Here is a 22,295-nt window from a genome sequence, read left to right as displayed (position 1 = left end):
CATATCTCGAATGCCAAAAGAGCATTTACAAGAATAATTAGAAGCACTTGGGTAACAACTTAGGAAAAACATAAATTCATCATTATTTAAATAATAATATTTTTCGTGTTCTCTGAGTTTTTATTAATAATTTAAAAAATAGGTGAGTTCTTAGTTTTTTTTTTTTATTAAATGCTGGTGTTTTTGTTACCAATGTAATGTTTGTCAAATATTTTTTTTTTTTTAAACTGAGAGAACAAAATCCTATATTCTGATAAAATGTTGTGTTTAAACATTACTGTAGCCTAGCTGAATGGTTTGGAGTTCTTATTCACACAAAACGAGTTTAATAAAAAGTTGTGTTAGAAGGTATGAACTATTTTGAGGTAGTTTATGGATAATAGTGGCTTTTTAACATGGAAGTAAACCAAAGACTTGTGGTCAGTTCTATTTAGACAATCAGTCACACCTGTGGAAAATAAAACAACCACTTATTTAATAGTTTCTTCTTGAATCATGTTTAACTATGGTTATTTTACTAAAAATTTGAAATAATATTTCCTAGATGATAAATAGTACTATACTATTTATGTTAATTATTTTCAATAGCTTCAACACTCCCCTTACTCTTCAAAATGTAAATACATCTCGTACAATTCAATCGGCTAGAAATTAGAAGCAAATTTAGCATTATTAATACAACAATAAATAAACGTTTAATTATACAACGGAAGGCAATATAAATCTGAATCAACGATCTAATATTATGAATTTAGTCTTAAGAGAGACCGTTCATCTAGTTTCTAAGTGTGCGAATTCCACTTTCACAAATTAATATATAAATATACTGTAAACAATCTGAATATACCATACAAAAACATCGTAAATCTTAACTTAAGACAACTGTTACTAAATTATTTTGTGATAAAAATATCAATAATATATTTATATTACATTTAAATGTCCAATGCAACATAAATTATGTTTGTTATCTGCATTCTATAAATGTTAGTAATACTGTTATTAGATTACAAATAATTTAAACACAATTTATTTATTATGTTGAATTCTAAACATTTAAATGTTGATAAAATATAACTATAATATTATATAATAATAATAAATAAATAACTAATGAACTAGGGTATAATAATTGTTATTCTGTGATTTCTCGGAGTCTGACTAAACCTGATATACAATATATTTTGTGTATGTTTATATATTAGGCAAATACAAATCAGGAAAACTCTATACATGTACTGGTAACCGATACAATAACATTTTGTTATGAAAGCTTGCATTTGAAATAAAACTATTTGAGTTTAACATAGTAACTGCGCCGCCGGATTCGATCACTGACTGTTTCTTCACTACAATTGCCTACTGTCCAGTCCAGTAAGGCCGGAGAACCATGGTGATAATAATTGTTGTCTTCTTTTGGAACCACACTCTTGGAAGAAGTAGTAGCAGTAGTGGCAGATGATGATGACGATGACGATGGTGGGTCTTCGTCGTTGTTGATGGTTGAACTATTAAATTTTGGAATCGATCTATGTTCAACAGACACCGGAAAACTGCTCAAAGTTCGAGTTCTGTATTCACCCAAACTCTTCATTGAATACGATTTAGACAAGAGGCTGTTCTCACAATTAGCCTTGAGGTCTTGCCGAGTAGCAGAAGTTGTAGCAGAGGTCGTATCTGAACGGTCGAAAAGTGCATATGGACTAACACTACGAGGCCCCAAATGTTTTGTATTTTCCTCGTTGCCACCAGATTCCGTCATCATCGTTGATTGCATCAACAAGTTATTTTCAGTTGATGGCGCAGTTTCAGAAGAAGCGTTGCAACTGAATGACCTTGAAAATTGCCTAGAACAAGAGTTGGATGGTTGGCGGCGGTATTTTTCTAAAATTTTATCCACACGAGACTGGCGTTCCTTAACAGGGTCAGAATTCATGTTGTAGACAGATGGCTGCGTTATATGTTTTGGAGGCGGTGATGTTGGTAGTTTTTTTGCGTTGATCTTGTCACGGTAGTTTAAGCAATCATTATTAGTTGTGGTTTCCAGAACGCGTGGCAGAATATGCTTGTACACAGGTGGTTTCTGAATATTAGTCGTTTTATCAGCATTTTTAAGCATTTCTGAAAACAAACAATTTACAAACACTAGTTTAAAAACAACATCAAAGTCACATATTTACACAGTGAAACAATTTTATTTATAAGTAAATTGTGTTAGTGTCACTAAGAAAAAAAAGAGAGAGACAGTTCCGTACCTATAGATTTGTGGCATAGGTAATATGTATAGATTTGTTTTTGGTTTAAATTATGGACAGGCAGAAGGAAGTATCATTATTACTCGTCTTGTACACGTGGCACATGCACCGTCACATTGGCTGCAACAAAATAAAACACACACATGCAATACTCTAGCACAATCTTATAGTTATTATACTTGTATAGTTATATGTTGTGTTGTGTAAAAATATGATTTCCTATTAATGAAATATCTTCACTGACTAAAGTTTATTTTCACAAATTATTATTTTTACTTTAGTTCAATATAACTTAGTTATAAATACAGTTTCGAGTACTGGTTCTAGAGGTATAATTTTTTTAAAGACCTTCTTTGCATTATAAAATATAAGTTATAATATAATTAATTATTTTGTTTATTACTTAGTTATTTATAATTATTTTTACGCTGACATAAAGCTGCAGTTAAATTAAATAAACCAACAAACATAATAATAAATAATAACTTATAACATTATTTGTACACCAATTTATATCAATATATTAAATATTTATAACAGTTAAAAGTATGGCTCTAAAAACCAATATTATGTTTAACATTTGTTATTTTAGTATTATAAAATATATTTTTTATTAGATGGTACTATATTATACAACACAACTTTATAAAAATATTTAAAATAAATTAAATATTTTAGCATATTTTAAATATATTATATAGTTATGAAAAAAAGGATTGATTAAAATGTTTAATTAATTTTTTATAGTAATCGTAAAATAATAAACATGTTAAAGAAATATTTATCATAATAATATGTCTATTGGCAATCAAATGAACATAAAAATGAAAAATATTTATTTTCAAAAGTTTTTACTATTATGTACTTTTTATTTGAAATTTAATGACTTTATTAAATTGCCTATAGATAGAAAATAATATACACTTACAAATAATTATAATTTTAGAAAGTTAGTTTACACAACTTATGGTGTATTCTGAATAAGAATCTCCAGTTTCACATATGATCAAATGAACCACAAACATTTCACAACCCCCCCCCCCCCATGCTAAAGTAGACAATGTCAATGATTATTCTGATTGTAAGCCATCATTGATATCTATTTTTTATATATATATGTATTGAGTTCGGTTGTAAGGAAATAGATGTACAGTTTTAACATTTTTTCGTCTGTCAGCAGTGCCAGCCCAGACATTCTTATTCTGAATTGAGTATACAAATATTTATTCATGGATCAAAGTGCGATTAAAAAGTTACAAAATAAACTGTGACAGTAGTCAAAACATGTTTTAAAAAAAGTTATAAATACATAATATTTGTAATTAACTTTAATTATTATTTATTTAATTTAATATGTATAGTTTAGAATGTTAAAAATGATTAATATAATTATTTTACCTAGTTAATTAATTTTTATTTTATGTAGGTATGTATATAAATTTTAGAAATTTTATTGAATTTCAATATAAAATTAAAGTAATTTAAAAGTTAAATGCTAACAATGTTTCTTCAAACTAAATACTTTGTAAGTAAATAAATCATATTTAGTAATATTGAATTAATGTTTACTTCTTTGAATTTAAAACATTACATAGTTAGATGTGAAAGTGTTTTTATTTGTGTAGTGTGTATTGAATAAAGCATTGATTATCAAATTTCTCGATCAGGTACAATTAATGTTACGTAAGAAGGCCTACACACCACTAATGTTCTATGCTACTGTCACAAAAACACAAATTAATATTGTAGCTAAATAGTAAATAGTATTGCCATTAGATTATATTTTTTTTACTATGAATAAATAATAAAACCAATTTGTTGAAGCCTATAGTTTTAAAAATACAAGTTTACCTTTAGTAGAAGCGTTAGATGGACTATCTTGAGTAGTTGAAGTAAAACTTCTTCTCCACGGGGCATTGTCAGACCGATTAAATGATCGAGTTTCAGTTAGGCGCCGACTATAAATAAATATAACAAACATGAAATGGAATTAAAATATAAGCTTTAAGAAAATCATACATTGGAGTTTGGTGGTCAAATATAGAACGATGATGATTGAAAAATGATCTTGGAAAGTCAGATGACCTTCCTTCATCACTGCTCAATCTATTTGTTAAATCCCGTACCTAAGTAAAAAATATACACATTAATAATTTAATTTAAATTTTATAAATAAAAAAAATATTTTTTACTCTGGATAGTAATGTAGAGAATAAATTCTCAGCAGTTAAAATTTCAAAACTGTCGTCTTCCTCATCTGAACTTATACTTTCAGTCGATTGTATATTTCTCATAGATGGCCTTTGTCTGCGTGTACTACGCAATGTGAAACATCTAGGCTGACCACCAACTGTACCATTATCATCATCACCCTTATCACTATTTGAACTAAGACAAACAATTAATTATATTAAACTTAAAATATGTATGTATTTAAAGATTTATAACTTACTTTGTTCTAGAAAGTGCACTATTACTAGGTGTAACAAAACCTCCACCTTCAACCGCAATAGGTATAATAACTTCTCTGGGAGATTTCCTTATTGGCTCTCCTAAGCTTACAATACTGCTATTACTATCTGTGTCCACAGTACTTTGTCGTGACAAATTACTGCAACTGGTCTTGGGACTAGTGACAGATGAAACTCTCTGAACTGGTTTAGGTTTTGGTTTATCTTCTACTTCAAATCGTATAGGTATGATGTGTTCACGAAGTTGACTATTTTGTCTTAAAACAGGTCTAAAATAAATTTAAAAATAAAAAGCTTCAGACTTCATTTTAATTTGAAATTACGTGTTCATAAAAAATTAATTTAAAATAAAAAAATTTATTCAATATACTGAAATTATAAAATTTGTTTATACATTTCTAAACTCAATACTTTAGTGTGTATATAAATTCTACCTAGGTGGTAATGGTGCCACTGCAGTTGGAGTAGCTCCAGCAACTGGGAAAGATACTTCAGTTATACGTCTGGTTGGTTTAGGCACTTGAACAAAATGTTTTACTTCAGTTTTATAATTTGCATCTATTGAATCATTATCTTGAACTTTAGAATTATTAATGACACTACTAATTGGTAACCTATAAAATATAATAAATATTTAAACTTCACATATAGTAATTTAAAAATGTTATACATAATGTAATTATTTTTACTCGGGCTTAGCTAATTTTATCTCAGCTCTTGAAGTTTTCCTCTTTGGTTCAACCACTTTACTTGATGTATTACTGTCAGAAATGGAATCTCCAATTATCTAAACAAAACCATTAAAGTCATTAGAAGCTATAATTCAAATCTATATTTAAAAATAAATATTTCTATACATATTTTGAATTAATAATTAGTATGTGCTAATTGTTTACTTAATTAGTTTCAAAATTAACAAATTTTTGAAATATGAGCCAAAAAATTGTATTATTAACACATTCACCGCCACTGCCGATCATGAGTCGGCGGCAGTAGTAGGGCCCATCAAGCCACCGACTGATAGTGCATATTGAAAATAAGCGCCTATAATAATTCAGCCATAAAGGCACTGCTTTATTATTTATCACAGCCATTCAGAACATATTAACAAAAAATTCTTTTCAGAAGGTCTCTGCCAGCGTTTTTTCCTATACATAATTTATAATGCCGCTTATGTTATCAGTAAACACACGGTGTGTGGCACTAGATTAGAAATATTGGTGTGACATTGAACATGTTAATTAAATGAAAATAATACATTTTTTTACGTAATACTACACACAATTATTTAATATAATTAATATATTTACCCTGATAGCATTTAAGCTTTTTCTCAAATCATCAGGAAGATTCTTAAAATCATTTTTATTTGACTGTGTTCCATAAATTGGTTCATTATTTAATGCTGACTCGGCAAGTTTATTTAGACCAATAGTAGACTCTAAACTGAATTGTGGTTCTTTTGTTGGCTCTCGAGTGGCAGACCCATCAGACTCAATACTCTTTTTGGAACTATTTGATGAGCCACTGCCAAGAGAACTTCTTCTCTTTTGATCAAAATTATTTTTTGCCATGGATTCAATTTGGTCTAATTTTTCTACAGCTTCTAAAACCCTACTAGATCGTCGTCGAGCTCTTTCAACAGGTTTTACTACATCAGATTCACTATTTGTTGTAGACTGTAATGGAGATTGTGGTAGATCACTCTTTGAATTACTTATAATAGATTTAGAAGATTCTTTAGACGTTGGAGTTTCGAGATCATTTTCACCTGTATCAGATTGACTAGATTTTTTAGAACGACTAATAGAACGATCTCTTTTTTTTAATTTCTTAGGTTTTTTCTCCACTAAACATATAATTGATTATATTAGTCATGTTGAAATATTTGGAAATTATTACACATATTACTTATTATCGATGCTTACCAGGTGAATCGGGTATAACAGCAGTAGCACGTGATGGAGATATACTTCCTAAACTTTGAGACCTTACAGGCCCCGTCTCAGATCGTACATCATTTTCAGTATTACTTTGATTAGGTGGAATACCTAAATTATTATTGGATTCCTTAGGGGTAGGTGCTAAGGATAATAACAAGTCTAATCTAACTGGAGTTGAGGAAGCCATTTCTTCCGCAATGCGTAAACATTGATTTCCATCAGAAAAACCTTCGTTTAACCACTGATGTGAACATATTGTACGGATATCAGCACGTGCATTAGGATTTACTGTCATCATACTACTAATCAAAGGAGAAGCTCCTAGAAAATAATATCAAATTGTGATTAAATTTATGTATAACATAGTAAGTACTTCCAAAATATTTACTTGATGGTTTATTTGGTTCATAGTATTCGCCCTGCGAAATTTGTCTAACTAGACGTTTGAAATTTGATCCATCAAATGGCATTGTTCCATACACTAAAGTGTATAATAAAACACCTAAAGACCTTAAATAAAAAAGTTTTATACATTTTGATGCAGTTATAATAATTAGTATTTTTATATTTTAATTAAATCATTCTTTAGCAAAATACCAGCAATCTACTTCAGGGCCATGATAAGGAGTACCAGTGACAATTTCTGGAGATGCATACAATGGACTACCACAATATGTTGACAAAAGCGCTTTGTGATTAAACACATTTGATAACCCAAAATCAGCAATCTAATAATACATATAACGATAAATATGAGCAGTTAAAAAAAAATATATCTATGTATGTAATAGAAATTAGGACTAGAGAAATATACAAATTAGAGAAGTTATAAAACTCTTATATTAACTGTTTTTACACTATCTATAATTAAATGGTATTTAAAAATTGTGCCCAATTAAATTTATATCTTTTTTAGCAACATACCTTAGCATTTCCTTGTTCATCCAATAATATGTTTTCCAGTTTGAGATCACGATGACAAATATTATGCTAATATAAGAAAATGTATTGTGATTATTGATGTTCACAATCAATTAAAATAAAAACATATATAACATAACAATTACATAAAACTATAAATTAAAATTTTCACCTTATGACAGTAAAAAATAGCAATAGCCACTTGTCTAAATATTCTTCTAGCTTCTTCTTCAGCAAGAACTTTTTTCTCACTGAGGAAATCATAAAGTTCACCTCCAGCTGCATACTCCATTACTAACACAATTTTTTCACGATTTTCAAATACTAAAAATAAAAATATATATTAATACAAATTAAAAATCAAAGGAATAAAGAATTATGTTTAATAACCAAATTAATTGGTTGATAATTTAATATGAGAAGATATCCAGATATTTTTTAGTGAAAATTTAACAAAAATATTTGTTTTAGAAGATTTATAAAATTTTTATTTTAAAATGAACACATGAATGTTGATTCATTAATAACAATCTATGAATGATATGTACAAATTCCAATAAATTGTTTGTGATTGACTTTCAAGCCATGTAACATGATTGTTTTACTACCATTGAACTATAACTTAAATGTAGTATACTTATATAAATTAACTACCTTCATAAATATGAATAATATTAGGATGTCTTACAGAAGACATAATTTGTATTTCTCGCCTTATTCGTATTAAATCTGCTTCAGTCTCTATTTTCCGCTTCCTTATTGTTTTGATAGCAACCTGTTAACAAATAAATTAAAAATAAAAACTAAAAAAACTAATAGGATAATACTCAATAACCAATATTTAATGATCATTTCTTACAGTTTTAAAACATTTCATTATGTCTATGATTTTAGTTAACATTTAACCAATTATTCTAATTTCAATATTTGCTCAAAAATCTATTGTGTTTAATAAAGATTTATAAAAATTACTCTGGACTTATGGAACACTGTTTCATGATGTAATTTTCTAAAATAATTAAAATATGGACCTATTTGACTACATAAAAATATCATCGTAAATATATATTATATATATATTCACAACAATAGTAATAAATTTATAATGGATATAAAAATACTGAAATTTAGTTGAATGAAAATTTAGAGTACCGTGAGTATTCCACATTGGTGTATGTCAGATATAAAATATTTATATACATAGTAAAATACTTGGCAGTTAAATTGTAAATGATACTTTTGTTTTAACATAATAAAAATAGGTAATTAAATAGTTTATAAGCTAATTTATGACTTACCAGCTGTTCAGTTTCCTTACAAATACCTAATTGAACTTTTCCACAAGATCCTTCTCCTAGTTTTTTCAGTATATCAAATCTGTAAACAGAAATAAATTATTAAATAAAATATCCTGTATTTAAAAATATATTGATGAACATTGAAAAAATATTATTATTTCTTTACTTTTGTTTCAATTTTTGTTTTCTATTGTGCAAATGTATACCGCCACCATTTTTTTCTATACCTCGCATAATATTATCACACATAATTCCGTTTTCTGGAACAACCATTTTGTTAAGCACCTAAAAATATATACACCAATCAAAAGCATGTATGTAAATAGATATTTAAACAAATTATATAACTATAGACACAGTAATCTAAAATTCTATAGTGTGAATATAAAATATATTTCGATTTGATCAAGTACGATTATCAACAACCAGATCAATATAAAAAATATTTAAACATATACCAGTACACATTAATGTTATTATTTTAATAAGATAATTTTATTTAAATATTTGTGAATACTAAAATATTTATCTACAATTACTTTACTTAAAATACAAATATTCTATAAACACCACTATAACTCTAAAATGTATAAATCAGTCATGTACTAACTATAAAGATAGGTAGTGGCACAAGTTGAATCAGGAATTCTTTAAGCCAACCTAATTTAGAAGCATTTATCCTCATGTCATGTGAAGAAAATATATTAGCTAAACTTAATAATGATAAAATTATTAATAACTTCGCTACAACTAGTGAACATTTAAAAAAAAAACTTTTGTTTTAATTTTAAGATGCTTTTATAATAAATTAGCAAATAAGGAAAAATTTGTCATATAAGTTATAATATATTTGATGTTATCATTTTTAGCATTCCGCAGAATGTAAAAAATGTGTTCTATTTAATAAACTTTTTTGTGTGCAATGAATAGGTATAAAGATGTGGCCACTTTAATTCTAAATCTCAGTGACATTTTTAATCCCAGTCCGCTCCTGGATACTACAAAAACCACAATTTATTATTTTGTGACACTAATCCCCTCTATCATTATTATTCCATTAATGTATGTAATCAAATTTAATAATAAAAAAAAATAATTAATACATATAAATTTGTTAAGTTTGTAAGTATAGCTAAAAATAGCCTATTAAATTTAAATTTTCATTTTTTTTTAATAATATACATAACAGTAAATATAGGATATATGTGGCAACTGGCAATATATATTATATGTATTTTAATAAGATCATAACTTCAGAGTTCAGATAGTAAATCTGGTACCTAATATGGTTTAATTATATTAAACAATGACTTCTCCCCGGATTTTCCATAAAATAAACTTAAGCTAATAATCATTTAAGATTTCTGAAATTAAAAATAATAATTAATAATGTACCTACCAAAGGCGAGTTCCAAATATCATTTAACTATTTTAACTGTATTTGAGATATCATTATATCCCCAATACAATTATTTGTATTGGGGATAACAATATTACAGACTACAGCAATATTCATTTATGCCTAATGTTGCCACAGTGATTATTTCCTTAACAGTACTAAAAACAAAATGTTAAAAAAGCGGGTAAGTAAGTGGATGTCACTCTTCAGTATAGTACAAGTGGGTTACTGTAATGCATGGTATTAAATTTGAATTCAATGATGTAATATCATTTTATATGAAAAATGATTCTGAGTGGAAATGGTTTATCAGCCTAGGATATGTTACACTATATTAATTATATTGTTATAATTTAAAAAAAAAAAAAAAAAGGTAGTCCGTAATTATTTAATTCTATAAAATCGTGAAATTGTATGTTTTTAATCCTTTAACCACTTTTATTTCAATTACCATTTTGAAAAATCAAAAAATGACCACTCTAAAGTACCAGCTCAAAGAACATTACCTTTCAGAAAAGATGCTACCCTTGAAACTTTTGAGCAAGTTTGGAGGGAGAAAAAGTGTTTACAGAATAAAAAAGAAAAATAAATAAACATCATTGTTAAACCAATATATTCCTCGCATCGCTCTGAATCTAAAAGTTATAGTTATGTGAGTTTAAATTTTACTACTAGCATGTTTTAAAGCAATTTAATAAAAATCAAACTCTTCCAATATCCATGAAATCAACCATTCAAATTATTAAATTAAAAACAAGAAAGACTTTTATCAGAAATCGTATTTTTTTTAATATGCAATTAAATAAGAAGGTAATGTACACAAAAATAAATATAGGTGACTCTCGGTACATTATACCTAGATAGCTTAACTTTTTCAATATCTAAAATAAATAATCCCCTATTCAACTTTATAAATACAGACATACAATTTTTAATACTTTTATCAATGAATTTATTTTTATTTCTGTTACCTAGTTACAGTGGCGTGACGAAGGACTATATTTGAGGCACGTGCCTCAGTTTGAGGGGTGGTGGGTGTCCTCAAAGATCATCTGATGTGTTAAAAAAGCATTATTATTTAAATTAATAAATATATTTCATCTTAAAAAAATTTTTTAATGTTTTTTGTGATGGGTGGGGTGGGTGGTGGGTCTAACAATATAACTGTGCCTCATAACTTAATAAAGTTTGCCACGCCACTGCCTAGTTATATCTTAAGTTAATTTGACATTTGTATTCATTCAGCACCACTTGAATCCAATAAACTGTTTTATTTATTAGATTATTGTAAGTTATTATTATCTTTTAAATTATCAGGTATTTAAAAAATAAAAAATGTTCTTTGGGCATTTAATAGGTCAGATAATTTCAATTACTATCACAAGTGATTTAATTGTTTTGAATATAATATATATTCTATGTATAGCATTTAAAAATAATAAATCATAAGTGGTAAGTATATAAAAAATTATTGTAAGTAGGTTTATGTTAAGAACCTAGGTGTGAATAACTATAATAATTAGTTTGTTATATATTTACACACTACAAGCAGCTAATTTTGAAAAATATAAAATTATCCAGAATATTGCCTTAAATATAAATATTGAGATTAGTTATCTAATATTTTCATTGATTAGTATATAGTTAATTTGTTTTAACATTAATCAGTGACATAAACTTAAATTATCAAATCATGTTTCTTGATACTCAATAATGTTTTTTTTTTTTTTTTAACTTTCAGGTATCACCTACATTTTTTTGATGTTCACAATAATTTAAAATATTTAAATCATCTATTATTTCATAAATAAAAAATTGTTAAAATTATTACCTATAAAAGTAACCACTAACCAAATCACCGAATCTTTAAAATATAATATTGCTGGTAAGTTATTATATCTACTCCGATTAGTATAATCAATAATTTAAACATTTTAAACTTGGTAAACATAAAAAAAATAATGAAATAGTTGACAATCATTCTAATTAATTAAATTCCACAAATAGGTATTTAGTAAAATTTTGCATAAACATTTTTATTTTATTGATACTAACAAATTATAGACTAGCATATCTTGGCTAGGCTAAAAATGTTGGCAAATTCATAAGTATTTTATAACATGACTGGTTAAATGACTTGCTAATGACTATTTTAACTGTTAGCCGGACATGGAGAAGTGTGCCATGATCAATTGAATTTTGGCAAAAATAATAATTAATAATACTGAAATAGTAAAGTAGTACAGCAGCATAATTATAAATGTGTAACATCAATATCTGACTGTAATAAAATGTCATATACTCATATTCAAACAATCTAATATTAGACAAAATAAAATATGTATATGTATATGTTCATCTTACTTGTTGAGGTATGTTCACAAATCACAAGTATCGTGTTTCGTTGTCAGTGTTCAGTTTGAGTGTTTCGATCATTTGCACGATCAATATCTAGTGTACGGTGTTGAATTAATTTTTTTTCGATTTCGTCAACCACACATGTACTACCTACCTACAACAACAGACGTGTGACTATGGTCATCACACGACGATTCGACATGACGTACGGTGGAGTGAACGGAAAAAATTGGACAACATTTTTGAAAAAAATTTCAAACTAGGTATAATAAGTACTGATGAGAGGAACGTGAAAAAAATAATAAAAAAATACGAAAACCCCGATTGACGGTGGTACTACTATACGGTGCAGTTATGATTTAATCGAAATATACGCAGGAAAACGAAATAAAAGTCTGCGTGTGGAAAAAGAATTAGGATAGAATCGTTCGCGGCGGGCGGATGATGGTGGCTATTTTTAGCATTTCGAGATACATTCTCGTACACACGTTACCCCACTCCGCCGGCGACCACGGCGATTGGCAGCGACCACGACTTCGGACTATATATATTTGTGATATTATTTTATTTTCCTCTTCCCGTTTGCAGCGCCGTTCTGGAATTCTGCGACGACGACGACGACGACGGCGGCGGTGGCGGAGGCGAATTACGTCTCATCGCCGGCAACGGTCGCACGCGATCTGCCATCACGAATCGCGGTGCCTAGCAGTGTCAGCACGACGGTCGAAACGCGACACGTCCCGAGAGGATCGCAAAATGGATATTAATATTATTAAAACGGAGCGGAAAGAGTGAGCAAGAGAGACACCGCCGGCGTTCTTCGGTTTCTTTTTATTTATTTTTTTACGATTTCTTGTTTTATGTGATCATAAACGGGTCGATAGCATATTATTGTAACGACCGGCGTGCGTGAATAATAATAATAATATAGCGATTAACGGTCGGTTCACAGTTCGCAATTTTCACATAATATTATTATTGTTATTAATGTTACTGTCGTCGTTTTTATGGTTTATTATTATTGTTTATCGATATCGCAAAACACATTTATTTTTTTATTTTCTTATCACTACTCAGTGTGTACGTACCTCCTTCACGACCGTATCACGTTCCGCCGGTTGACGACCGTGTCGCGTCGCCATCGCCGTCGCGGGATGATAACAAATTGTCTCCATCAGCAGCTGATCCGTCCGCGAAAAATACCCAAATTTTCCTAATCAATCTGTTGGGAAGGGAGGCTGTTGTAATAGTCAATTTACTCGTAATTGTCGGTCTTTGACGGCAACACGATCAAAACGCCAAGTTTATTTAACTCACGAAAACGAACGAATGGCGACGAATGTGTGTTAAAACAAATATTTTCGTCGCGGAACTCCGGGCGGCCTCTCGCGCGGCGGCGGCGGTTGAGCGACGAGACGCGAAGAGTTGCAGCTCTTCGAGCGGCGTTGTAAACATCATCGTTGGGCGGTTTTATTTTATTTTTACGATAGTAATAATATAATAATAACAATAATATTGTCGCCCTCACCACCGAAACACTATATGCGAAGCTCCCACGCGTCCAAGTCTCGCGTGCGCATGGGCGTCGTCAAGAAAATATAATAATTATAATGAGATGAAAGTATAAAATAGTATTGTTATAATGACGGGTGCACGACATAGTGTTGTGATTAGTGGACCAAAGGCTGTGCAGTGGTCGTCGGATTATTATTGCGTATTATTTTGTCGTTTTTATAATATCGCATTAAACACAGTTTCTCAAATTCACCATCACCTCCTATAAACTATAATACAACAGTATATTATAATATTATTGTAGTTTAACATTTTCTACGGACTATATAGTTGCACTACACCAACGCGTGACCATAATATATCTATATAAGGCTATAACCAATGTTCTGAAATCTCAACCGAGTACGATTTTCAGAATATACTACCTACATACCTGCATGTATATATAGCAATATAGCTAGATTAAATAATAATGTACTTACATCGAATACAAACGTACGTTCAACTCTCCCTGCAATAGGTACACGTTATCATTTGAATACACTTTTGCATCAAAATCTAATATTTAACATTTTAATAATCTGTTAAAACCAAAAATTTACACATGCTGCAGTAGGTTTATGTAATCGCTAGTACTCTACTGCTTTAGTGATTAGTCAATATAAATGTAAAAGTTAAACATTTGTCACTTTGTTTTTATTGTATCATTATTGTGTAATGGATTATGGAACAGCCAGCTAAATTATGATTCGTGGGTAATTATAATATTATAGTCTATCAATATTGTATAGTAGGCATATATACAATATGTATATATATCTATATATAGATACAACATACTACTTATACACACTTACATATTACAAATTTACAACTAAATGTATATACTGATTATTGGTGTTCCCTGTAATGTTTTACTTAGGTATACTTTCCAATTCTTATATGGTAGGTACTTGAAGTCTTGAAATTCGACTTTTATTATTTATCACCATGGTAAATGTAATTAATTTGCCATGTTATTTAAACCGTTTAAGTTGCAACCAATCTATAGGACATCATAAATGCTGAATTATGAAACAATAAAATTATTATTTATCTTAAAAATTAAACACAAACTGTTATCTGATAGCTATCAAAACTTATGCACTTACGAAGACACGTATATATATTATATGTATAAGTACCTATATAATAAATACGGTATCGTATAATGACTATAACAATTGAATTAGATAAATTTGGTTTCAAGTTTTAAAATATTTATTTATCATAAAAACATGGTGAGTACTCCCTATATGGCTACATTACGTATACATTAATTTTTTTACGCAAAGTTTTACAATGTTTATTTTATGATAAAGTACCATTCAATCAGTCTTATACTGCACATTGCTTGGACTATAATAACATTATAAATATTATGTAGGTTGGTAACCTAGCTAGTTAGTAGGAAATCCTTGTGTAATAATTTAATATAATTTATTGAATCTGAACAATACGTATCAGTGGCACATAATATACACAGAAACTTGAAACTTTCAATAAGGGGCAGGGAGTTCTATTTATAAATATAATTTGAAGATATTTTATAAAAACCTTTTCACTTTTAAAAAAAAAGTACAATAAGAGTTTGACACATAACCCTCTTCTTGTGTATATTACGTCAGTACGTCACTGAGACGTATATAGTATCAAGTTATCGACTATCGAATTCCATGTATTTTCACTTTTCAAAAAATATGTATATGATACAGAGTACAAATTATTATGTGAATGGTACCTACATGCTACAATTTATTTATTTATTATTTAAAACCTCTTTTATTTACAATTCTTAATAGTCTTATAATATTATTATTATATATTCAACCGGCACAGCTTATATTATTGAATTATATAAGCATAATAAAAAATGATATATCAAAAAAAAAAAAAACATTCAGAACTAATTTTTATGAGTTTTATAAAATGTTTAAGTCTTAAGATTTCAAGAAATATGAAGAAAAAAAAGGTTGTCTGCATATTTTATGTTTAATCTCGAAAAGAGGATGTTCCTACACACAATAATCTCAACTCCATACAGTCCAACGCCTAAACATGTCTGCCCGAGTATATTTATTTAGTAATTTCAGTCGTACATATTTTATTTTATTTATTACCCAATATACTCAAACATAATGTTGGATCTTGATGGATATTTTTTTACGACTGCATAATGGTGTCATAAATACAAAAACACACCCTTATGTGCTATATACTTATATAGGTTCTGCGATTCTACACGTCAACGTTGCTCCAATTGAATCATTTGATTTATTCGGATTTCAGCAATGTGTCAAGGAAATTGTGTACTGCGTTATTGTTTTAGGACAAAGATACTTCACCCGTGCATCATTGAACTAAAAATATGAAATGCGTATGCGTTCATGACGTGTATACTGACGAAGGCTGTTGCGGATTTTCTTCTTAGCCGTCATATTATAATGGTTCAGTGATGAAATTTTAACATAATAATGATATTATATTCTATATACAGGACGATGTCGCATATGAATAATATAATTATATACTATAGTTGTTAACATGTAGTCATGTAGATCTTTTATAAAAATCATATATCATGTAACGATATAGATGTTTGGCAAGTTTGGCATTATATTTCACGACGTATATTAATTAGCAATAATTAGTAATTAAAATATGTCACAACATAAATAGTAAAATTTAATAATAACAAAGAACAAAGCGGCGAAGTAAAAAATATGTTTAATATTGATAAGTATCGTTTTTCAATCGATTAATACGCCATAATAAGTTCATAAAATATAAATTATATACGCATGCTATAATACTTGACACATAAATATTAAATACTGTGTACCTACACATAATATGTGTAACATAATATATAACATATTATTTATAACATGTACAATTATTTACCTATATCCTATACACGAGACACGAGTATAATCTTAACTGATAATACTCACGCAATGCAAATAGTCACATAACACATAATAATTATATTGTCTTCATGCCAAATAACACGTGTACATTAAACTATGATTAAAAAATAATAAAAATTAATATAATAGTTAGGTACTTATACGTATATTATTTTATTACGGCACAATAAATATTAAATACTATTATATTATTTATATTTATATACAGTTCATACAATATAATATACACATAGGTATATAGACATATAGTGAGTACGTGTACCTTATCATTTAATATATGATAAATAAACATACATAGGTACCATCCACTTTTTTTCAGTGTATTGAAATTATATTATAATTTATAAGATCAAAACCCACTCATGATGTATGCCCAATAAAGTTTTTATCGAGCACCCAAAAGATAATAAAAATACACGGGGTGGTCTATTCGTCTATTAACGTGTTATATAGGTAAACCTACCGATCTTCTAATAAAATCTTATAGTTCTATTTACTTTCTAAAATGTTTATTAAAAAACGACAGCTATATGTAACTACCATACATATATAGTATAAACCTAACCAAAAAATGTAGAAGAATATAACATGAAAATATAAAATATAGATATGCAATTGAATAAAAAAATAATGAAGCACTGTGGGACGTTAAATATGGACATTATTTTATACGATTATAATATACTGAATTGCCAAAAAATGTCTATAAACTCTTGTTAAAAACTACGCTAAAAATATACAGTGAAATGACTGATCATTTTGTTTTTAAACTTAAGTGAACACAAACATTTTTATTTTTTTACTAACGATATAATTTAGTAAATTATAATTATATCATTACTTTAACACTGTATACAGTGTATACAGTACCTCAGTGGCTTGTAACATAGGGCCCAAGTATTGCTTTAAATACCTTAAATAGGAGTGGGTGAATATTGATAGATGAAAAATAGTACATTTTATAGGTCGGTATAACAGTATATTGAGGGATAGATCACCCAAATTATTTAAACAACAATTTTTTCTATGATACACTATGCCACTATAGTACCCACTTCAGTATACCTACCATCAATGTGTCTAAAATATATTCCACTTAAATCCACAATTCACAGTATTCAATGAGTAGGTAAAAAAATAATCAAAATTGTATAGTTCCAAAAACTAGTTATTAAAATAACAGAACTATTGCATACAAAGCTAGTACTAATGATTTATAAAAACAAAGTGCTCTAAAAAATAAGTGACGTATATTTACGCGTTAATAACTTAATTTACAGTTTTTGTTTTAGTGGTTTCACATTTAAAACTTTGTATAAGTATAAAATATGTATATAAACTATTGGCTATTGTAAATTTTGAAACCTTAACTATAACATGACATATTATTTAAGATAGGTAAGATAAAAAGTTATTATTTATATTTGCATAGACTTTGTAGTTTGTTCTTTACATGTTTACATTGTGTATTGTGATATATGGTAAAACGTGTGGTCAACATACATACATCAATGTCATTTGAAATGCCTAACTAAAGGCTAATGTTCATACCTTCTAATAATATCATAACTGTTCTAATACAACTTGAAACCAAAAGAATTTTAACGGATTTCTCTTTTCTAGTACGTGCCAAATGATGAATGTTGATGAATTCAATACATCATTCCTTAAACGTTCTATATAATGTGTACGACTATTTCATTTAATATTTTAATGTCTTAATATACTGTAAAGGGTTTCCATTTTGTTTGGTTACCTAAAAGTTTAATACATAGGTTACTAGATACTTGATCGATTTATGACATTTAAAAATATTTTTCATCGATAATAGAAATTTTAGTAAATTTTTATTACAGAGAATGTTGTTTACATAAATTGTACATTAATCAAATACAATTGGTATACAATACACTATTAAATAGTCTTAAATAGTGTTTAGATTTTGTTGAACAGTTTTGAATTCAGTAGAAATTTCAAAGTGTCTCTAACGTTATGTGGGTCTGGATTTAGGATTTAGGAGCCTTTCTCTCCTTTATATAATGTTATTTGTAATAGTACAAAACTCTAGTCTCGGATACGAGAAGGTTTTTAAATTGTTGTGAGCTTTATGTATCCATGGAAACCTGAATTCCATTTAATCAGTAAAACTTACCATTATAATACGCCCAATAAGTCTTATCAATAAGTACACATAATATTAAAATAATCATAAAAACATTAAAATGTCTATAAATCCAGGTGATAATTTAGTTATAGAAAAAGAATTGAAAATTGTAGTAGTAGGAGAACCTTCTACAGGAAAGGTAAATTATTATTCAATTTGTATTAATGTGTAGTCTAGAAATAATACATAAAAACGTTTCATAAAAAGAAACATATTTAAGCACATTTTAAAATCAAAGTTTTTGTACATTTTATTTAGAGTTGTATCGTGTCTAGATATTGCCACGATGATTACACGAGACAATATATACCAACATGTGGCGTAGAATTTTATTTAAAAAGAACACAAATTCAAGGTCATAATGTCAGAATCAATATTTGGGATACAAGTGGATCATCTAATGGACTGTTAACAAAATACATTTACAATGCTGATGTAATATTATGTATTATATTGTTTTATAATTTTTGTTACCTATTAATCGCACAATTTCAATAACCATTTTTAATTAATAAAATATCATTCTTTGAATTTAATTTATTTTACTTCATCAATTATGCATGTTTATAAATATATAGGCAATCATACTTGTGTATGATATAACTGACTGTGTTTCGTTTTCGGCTGTATCAACATGGTACAATAAAGCTATAAGTGTTCAATATGAAAATGTACCAACGTTTGCTTTATTTTCAAATAAAAGTAAGTATTCTTTAAAATTTAGAAGTTAAAACATAAAACATGTATATTACAAAGTAGATACAAAAACAGTGACATTTTTAACTTATCTAAATTATTTTTGAATATTGGTCAAAAACTATGATTGATGTATGAATAATAGAGTAATAATTGTATAATATTTATAATGACATTTGCATATTAGAATAAAAGAAAATAATTCGTAATTATATCGTGTTGTTTTTTTTTCAAATAATATACTGCATTACTGTCTGCCTACAAAATTTTAAACTATATAGTATAAACAATAGGGATCGTTAATCCGAACGAGATTAAATTTTGAAATTTATACTTAGTTGTATCTATACATGCTGTACTAGCTAATTCATATCAAAATTATAATATTTTTTACCTATAGCCAGCCATTTACCCATAAGTTGTATCTATTCATTTCAAACATTGATTTTTTTTTTTTAACACTTGTTCCTATAATATGCTGATTATATACTCTTACCTTGTCCTGCGAACGTCTAAGCAACAGTAGTTCTTCGCAGTTATCAACATTTTTTTCAGCCCGTTTGACTGTATACTTATATAGCTTCTGAAGCAGAAATCACGAAATATTATTACCTTATCATATACATATATACATGTGCGTATTATAATATAGCGATGCGACAATTTTCAAGCCGATTCGGATTACCACGTCTTTCAGATTAGCTCGTATTTGAGACGTTACTAGTACCCTAGTAGTTATACCTTTCGTATTTAAATATCTAAAACCAAACTATATATTAACCAACTTATAAATTTAATGAGAATTTACGATTGTACTTAATTTTTAATAGATTACACTATGTTACATACACAGGTGATTTAGAACACAAAAGATCAGTTGCTGAAGAAAAACAAATATTATTTTCAAAAGAATTTAAAATACCGATTTCTCAATCAGTATCTGCACGCACCGGTGAAAATGTAAGTTAAAGAACAATCAATTATTTCTAAAAATGTATTCCCTTTTTTTTTTATTATTCAAACACATTAATATATTTATATAGGTAATGTTTGCTTGGCAACAGTTGGTGGCTGAATGTTTAGGATTGAAACTTTCGAAGTTTGATTTAGAACAACATTTAGTGAGACCTGTGAAAGCGGAAATCGAAACTACTATCAATCAGTATAAGACTATGATGTCGAATCAACAGCAAAATATGTCGTCTACAATTTGTGCCATTCAATAATTAAATAGTGTATAGGTATATACAATTAATAACTTAACATCTATTATGTATATTTTTGAGGTAGATTTTATTGATTTAAATTAAATTTAAACAAACATGTGAATATGAATGATGATAAAATATTATAAGGAAAGTGTGCTTTCATTTATAACTTGTAAGAATTAGACGAAATCATTTAAAATTATAAGTTGTTGTATCATTATATAAGTACGTGTTGTGAGTTAACATTGGTTCAAAACATAAAAACTTGGTTCTTTTGAAACTTTAGTAACTAAATTATCGTAGATATCATACATTAAAAATGATTTTAATTTTTAATTTATATTTATTCATGTTTAATACCTAAATAATACATTAATTCTATATTTTTTATATTTATATTACAGAATACAGATACCTATCGAATTTCTTTTATAAACATATTTTTACTTTTAAGCAGTGTTCGCAGAACGTTCATTAAAAAAACGAATTCGTTCACGTTCACGTTCATGTTTTTTCAAACGAACGCGTTCACGTTCTTTGAAAAAATGAACGCGTTCATAAGGTCGTTCATCTAATTTTTTGTTTATAAATAGTTTACCAGCAGTTTGTATAAAAACCCATAAACATATAGGTCTCAACTCTCAAACCAAAAATAAAAACAATTTAGACTTTAGAGCATATGCATTTTCTAAAGTATCTAAATTATATACATATTATATTTATTAAATAGTAAATAAATTGAGCGTCTTCAAAATCGTCCAAATTATATAAAAAATATAAACGTCGTTCACGTTCACGTTCTATTTTTAAAAAAATTAAAAAACGAGCGACGTTCGCGTATCGTTCACTAACTATATGAACGTGAACGTGTGAACAAGCGTTCATGAACGACGTTCTTTCCAAACTCTGCTTTTAAGTTTTTATTTTATGATTATGAATTATGGCTAATTGCTTTATACATTTAAATTTATTACGCCAATGTAGGTATATTAAAGTGTGCGTAGTGCTGTGATGTACACAAATCGTATTATTATAAATTAAAACAAATATATAGAATAAAATAACAAAATATTCTGAAATGCTTATTGTTAGATACAT

General features: G+C 27.9%; 2 protein-coding genes across 2 annotated transcripts; one reads left to right on the top strand and one right to left on the bottom strand.

The window, feature by feature from the left end:
• Positions 1-669: 669 nt before the first annotated feature.
• Nuak (Nuak family kinase 1) lies at positions 670-13,675 on the bottom strand. Its single transcript, XM_015508754.2, has 17 exons — positions 12,652-13,675; positions 9,055-9,173; positions 8,889-8,967; positions 8,245-8,365; positions 7,763-7,914; positions 7,594-7,659; positions 7,267-7,397; positions 7,058-7,179; positions 6,655-6,990; positions 6,037-6,575; positions 5,416-5,513; positions 5,161-5,340; positions 4,708-4,995; positions 4,448-4,643; positions 4,275-4,381; positions 4,107-4,213; positions 670-2,121 (listed from the first exon to the last, which is right to left on the bottom strand). Exons 2-17 carry the CDS (start codon positions 9,159-9,161, stop codon positions 1,292-1,294), a joined length of 3,459 nt encoding a protein of 1,152 aa, XP_015364240.2. The 5' UTR covers positions 9,162-9,173; positions 12,652-13,675; the 3' UTR covers positions 670-1,291.
• A 5,472-nt stretch (positions 13,676-19,147) lies between these two features.
• LOC107162018 (uncharacterized) lies at positions 19,148-21,494 on the top strand. The gene is made up of 5 exons (XM_089229038.1): positions 19,148-19,432; positions 19,552-19,728; positions 19,872-19,995; positions 20,843-20,949; positions 21,033-21,494. The coding sequence occupies exons 1-5, from the start codon at positions 19,352-19,354 to the stop codon at positions 21,213-21,215; spliced, it is 672 nt and encodes a 223-aa protein (XP_089085164.1). The 5' UTR covers positions 19,148-19,351; the 3' UTR covers positions 21,216-21,494.
• Positions 21,495-22,295: the final 801 nt, after the last annotated feature.

Source organism: Diuraphis noxia, unplaced genomic scaffold, assembly GCF_037042655.1.
Source record: "Diuraphis noxia isolate RWA-SAM2 unplaced genomic scaffold, SU_Dnox_SAM2 contig0005, whole genome shotgun sequence".
NCBI classification, from domain to species: domain Eukaryota; kingdom Metazoa; phylum Arthropoda; class Insecta; order Hemiptera; family Aphididae; genus Diuraphis; species Diuraphis noxia.
Note: the sequence above shows the minus strand (reverse complement) of the source record. Positions and strands in the feature narration are given on the sequence as shown.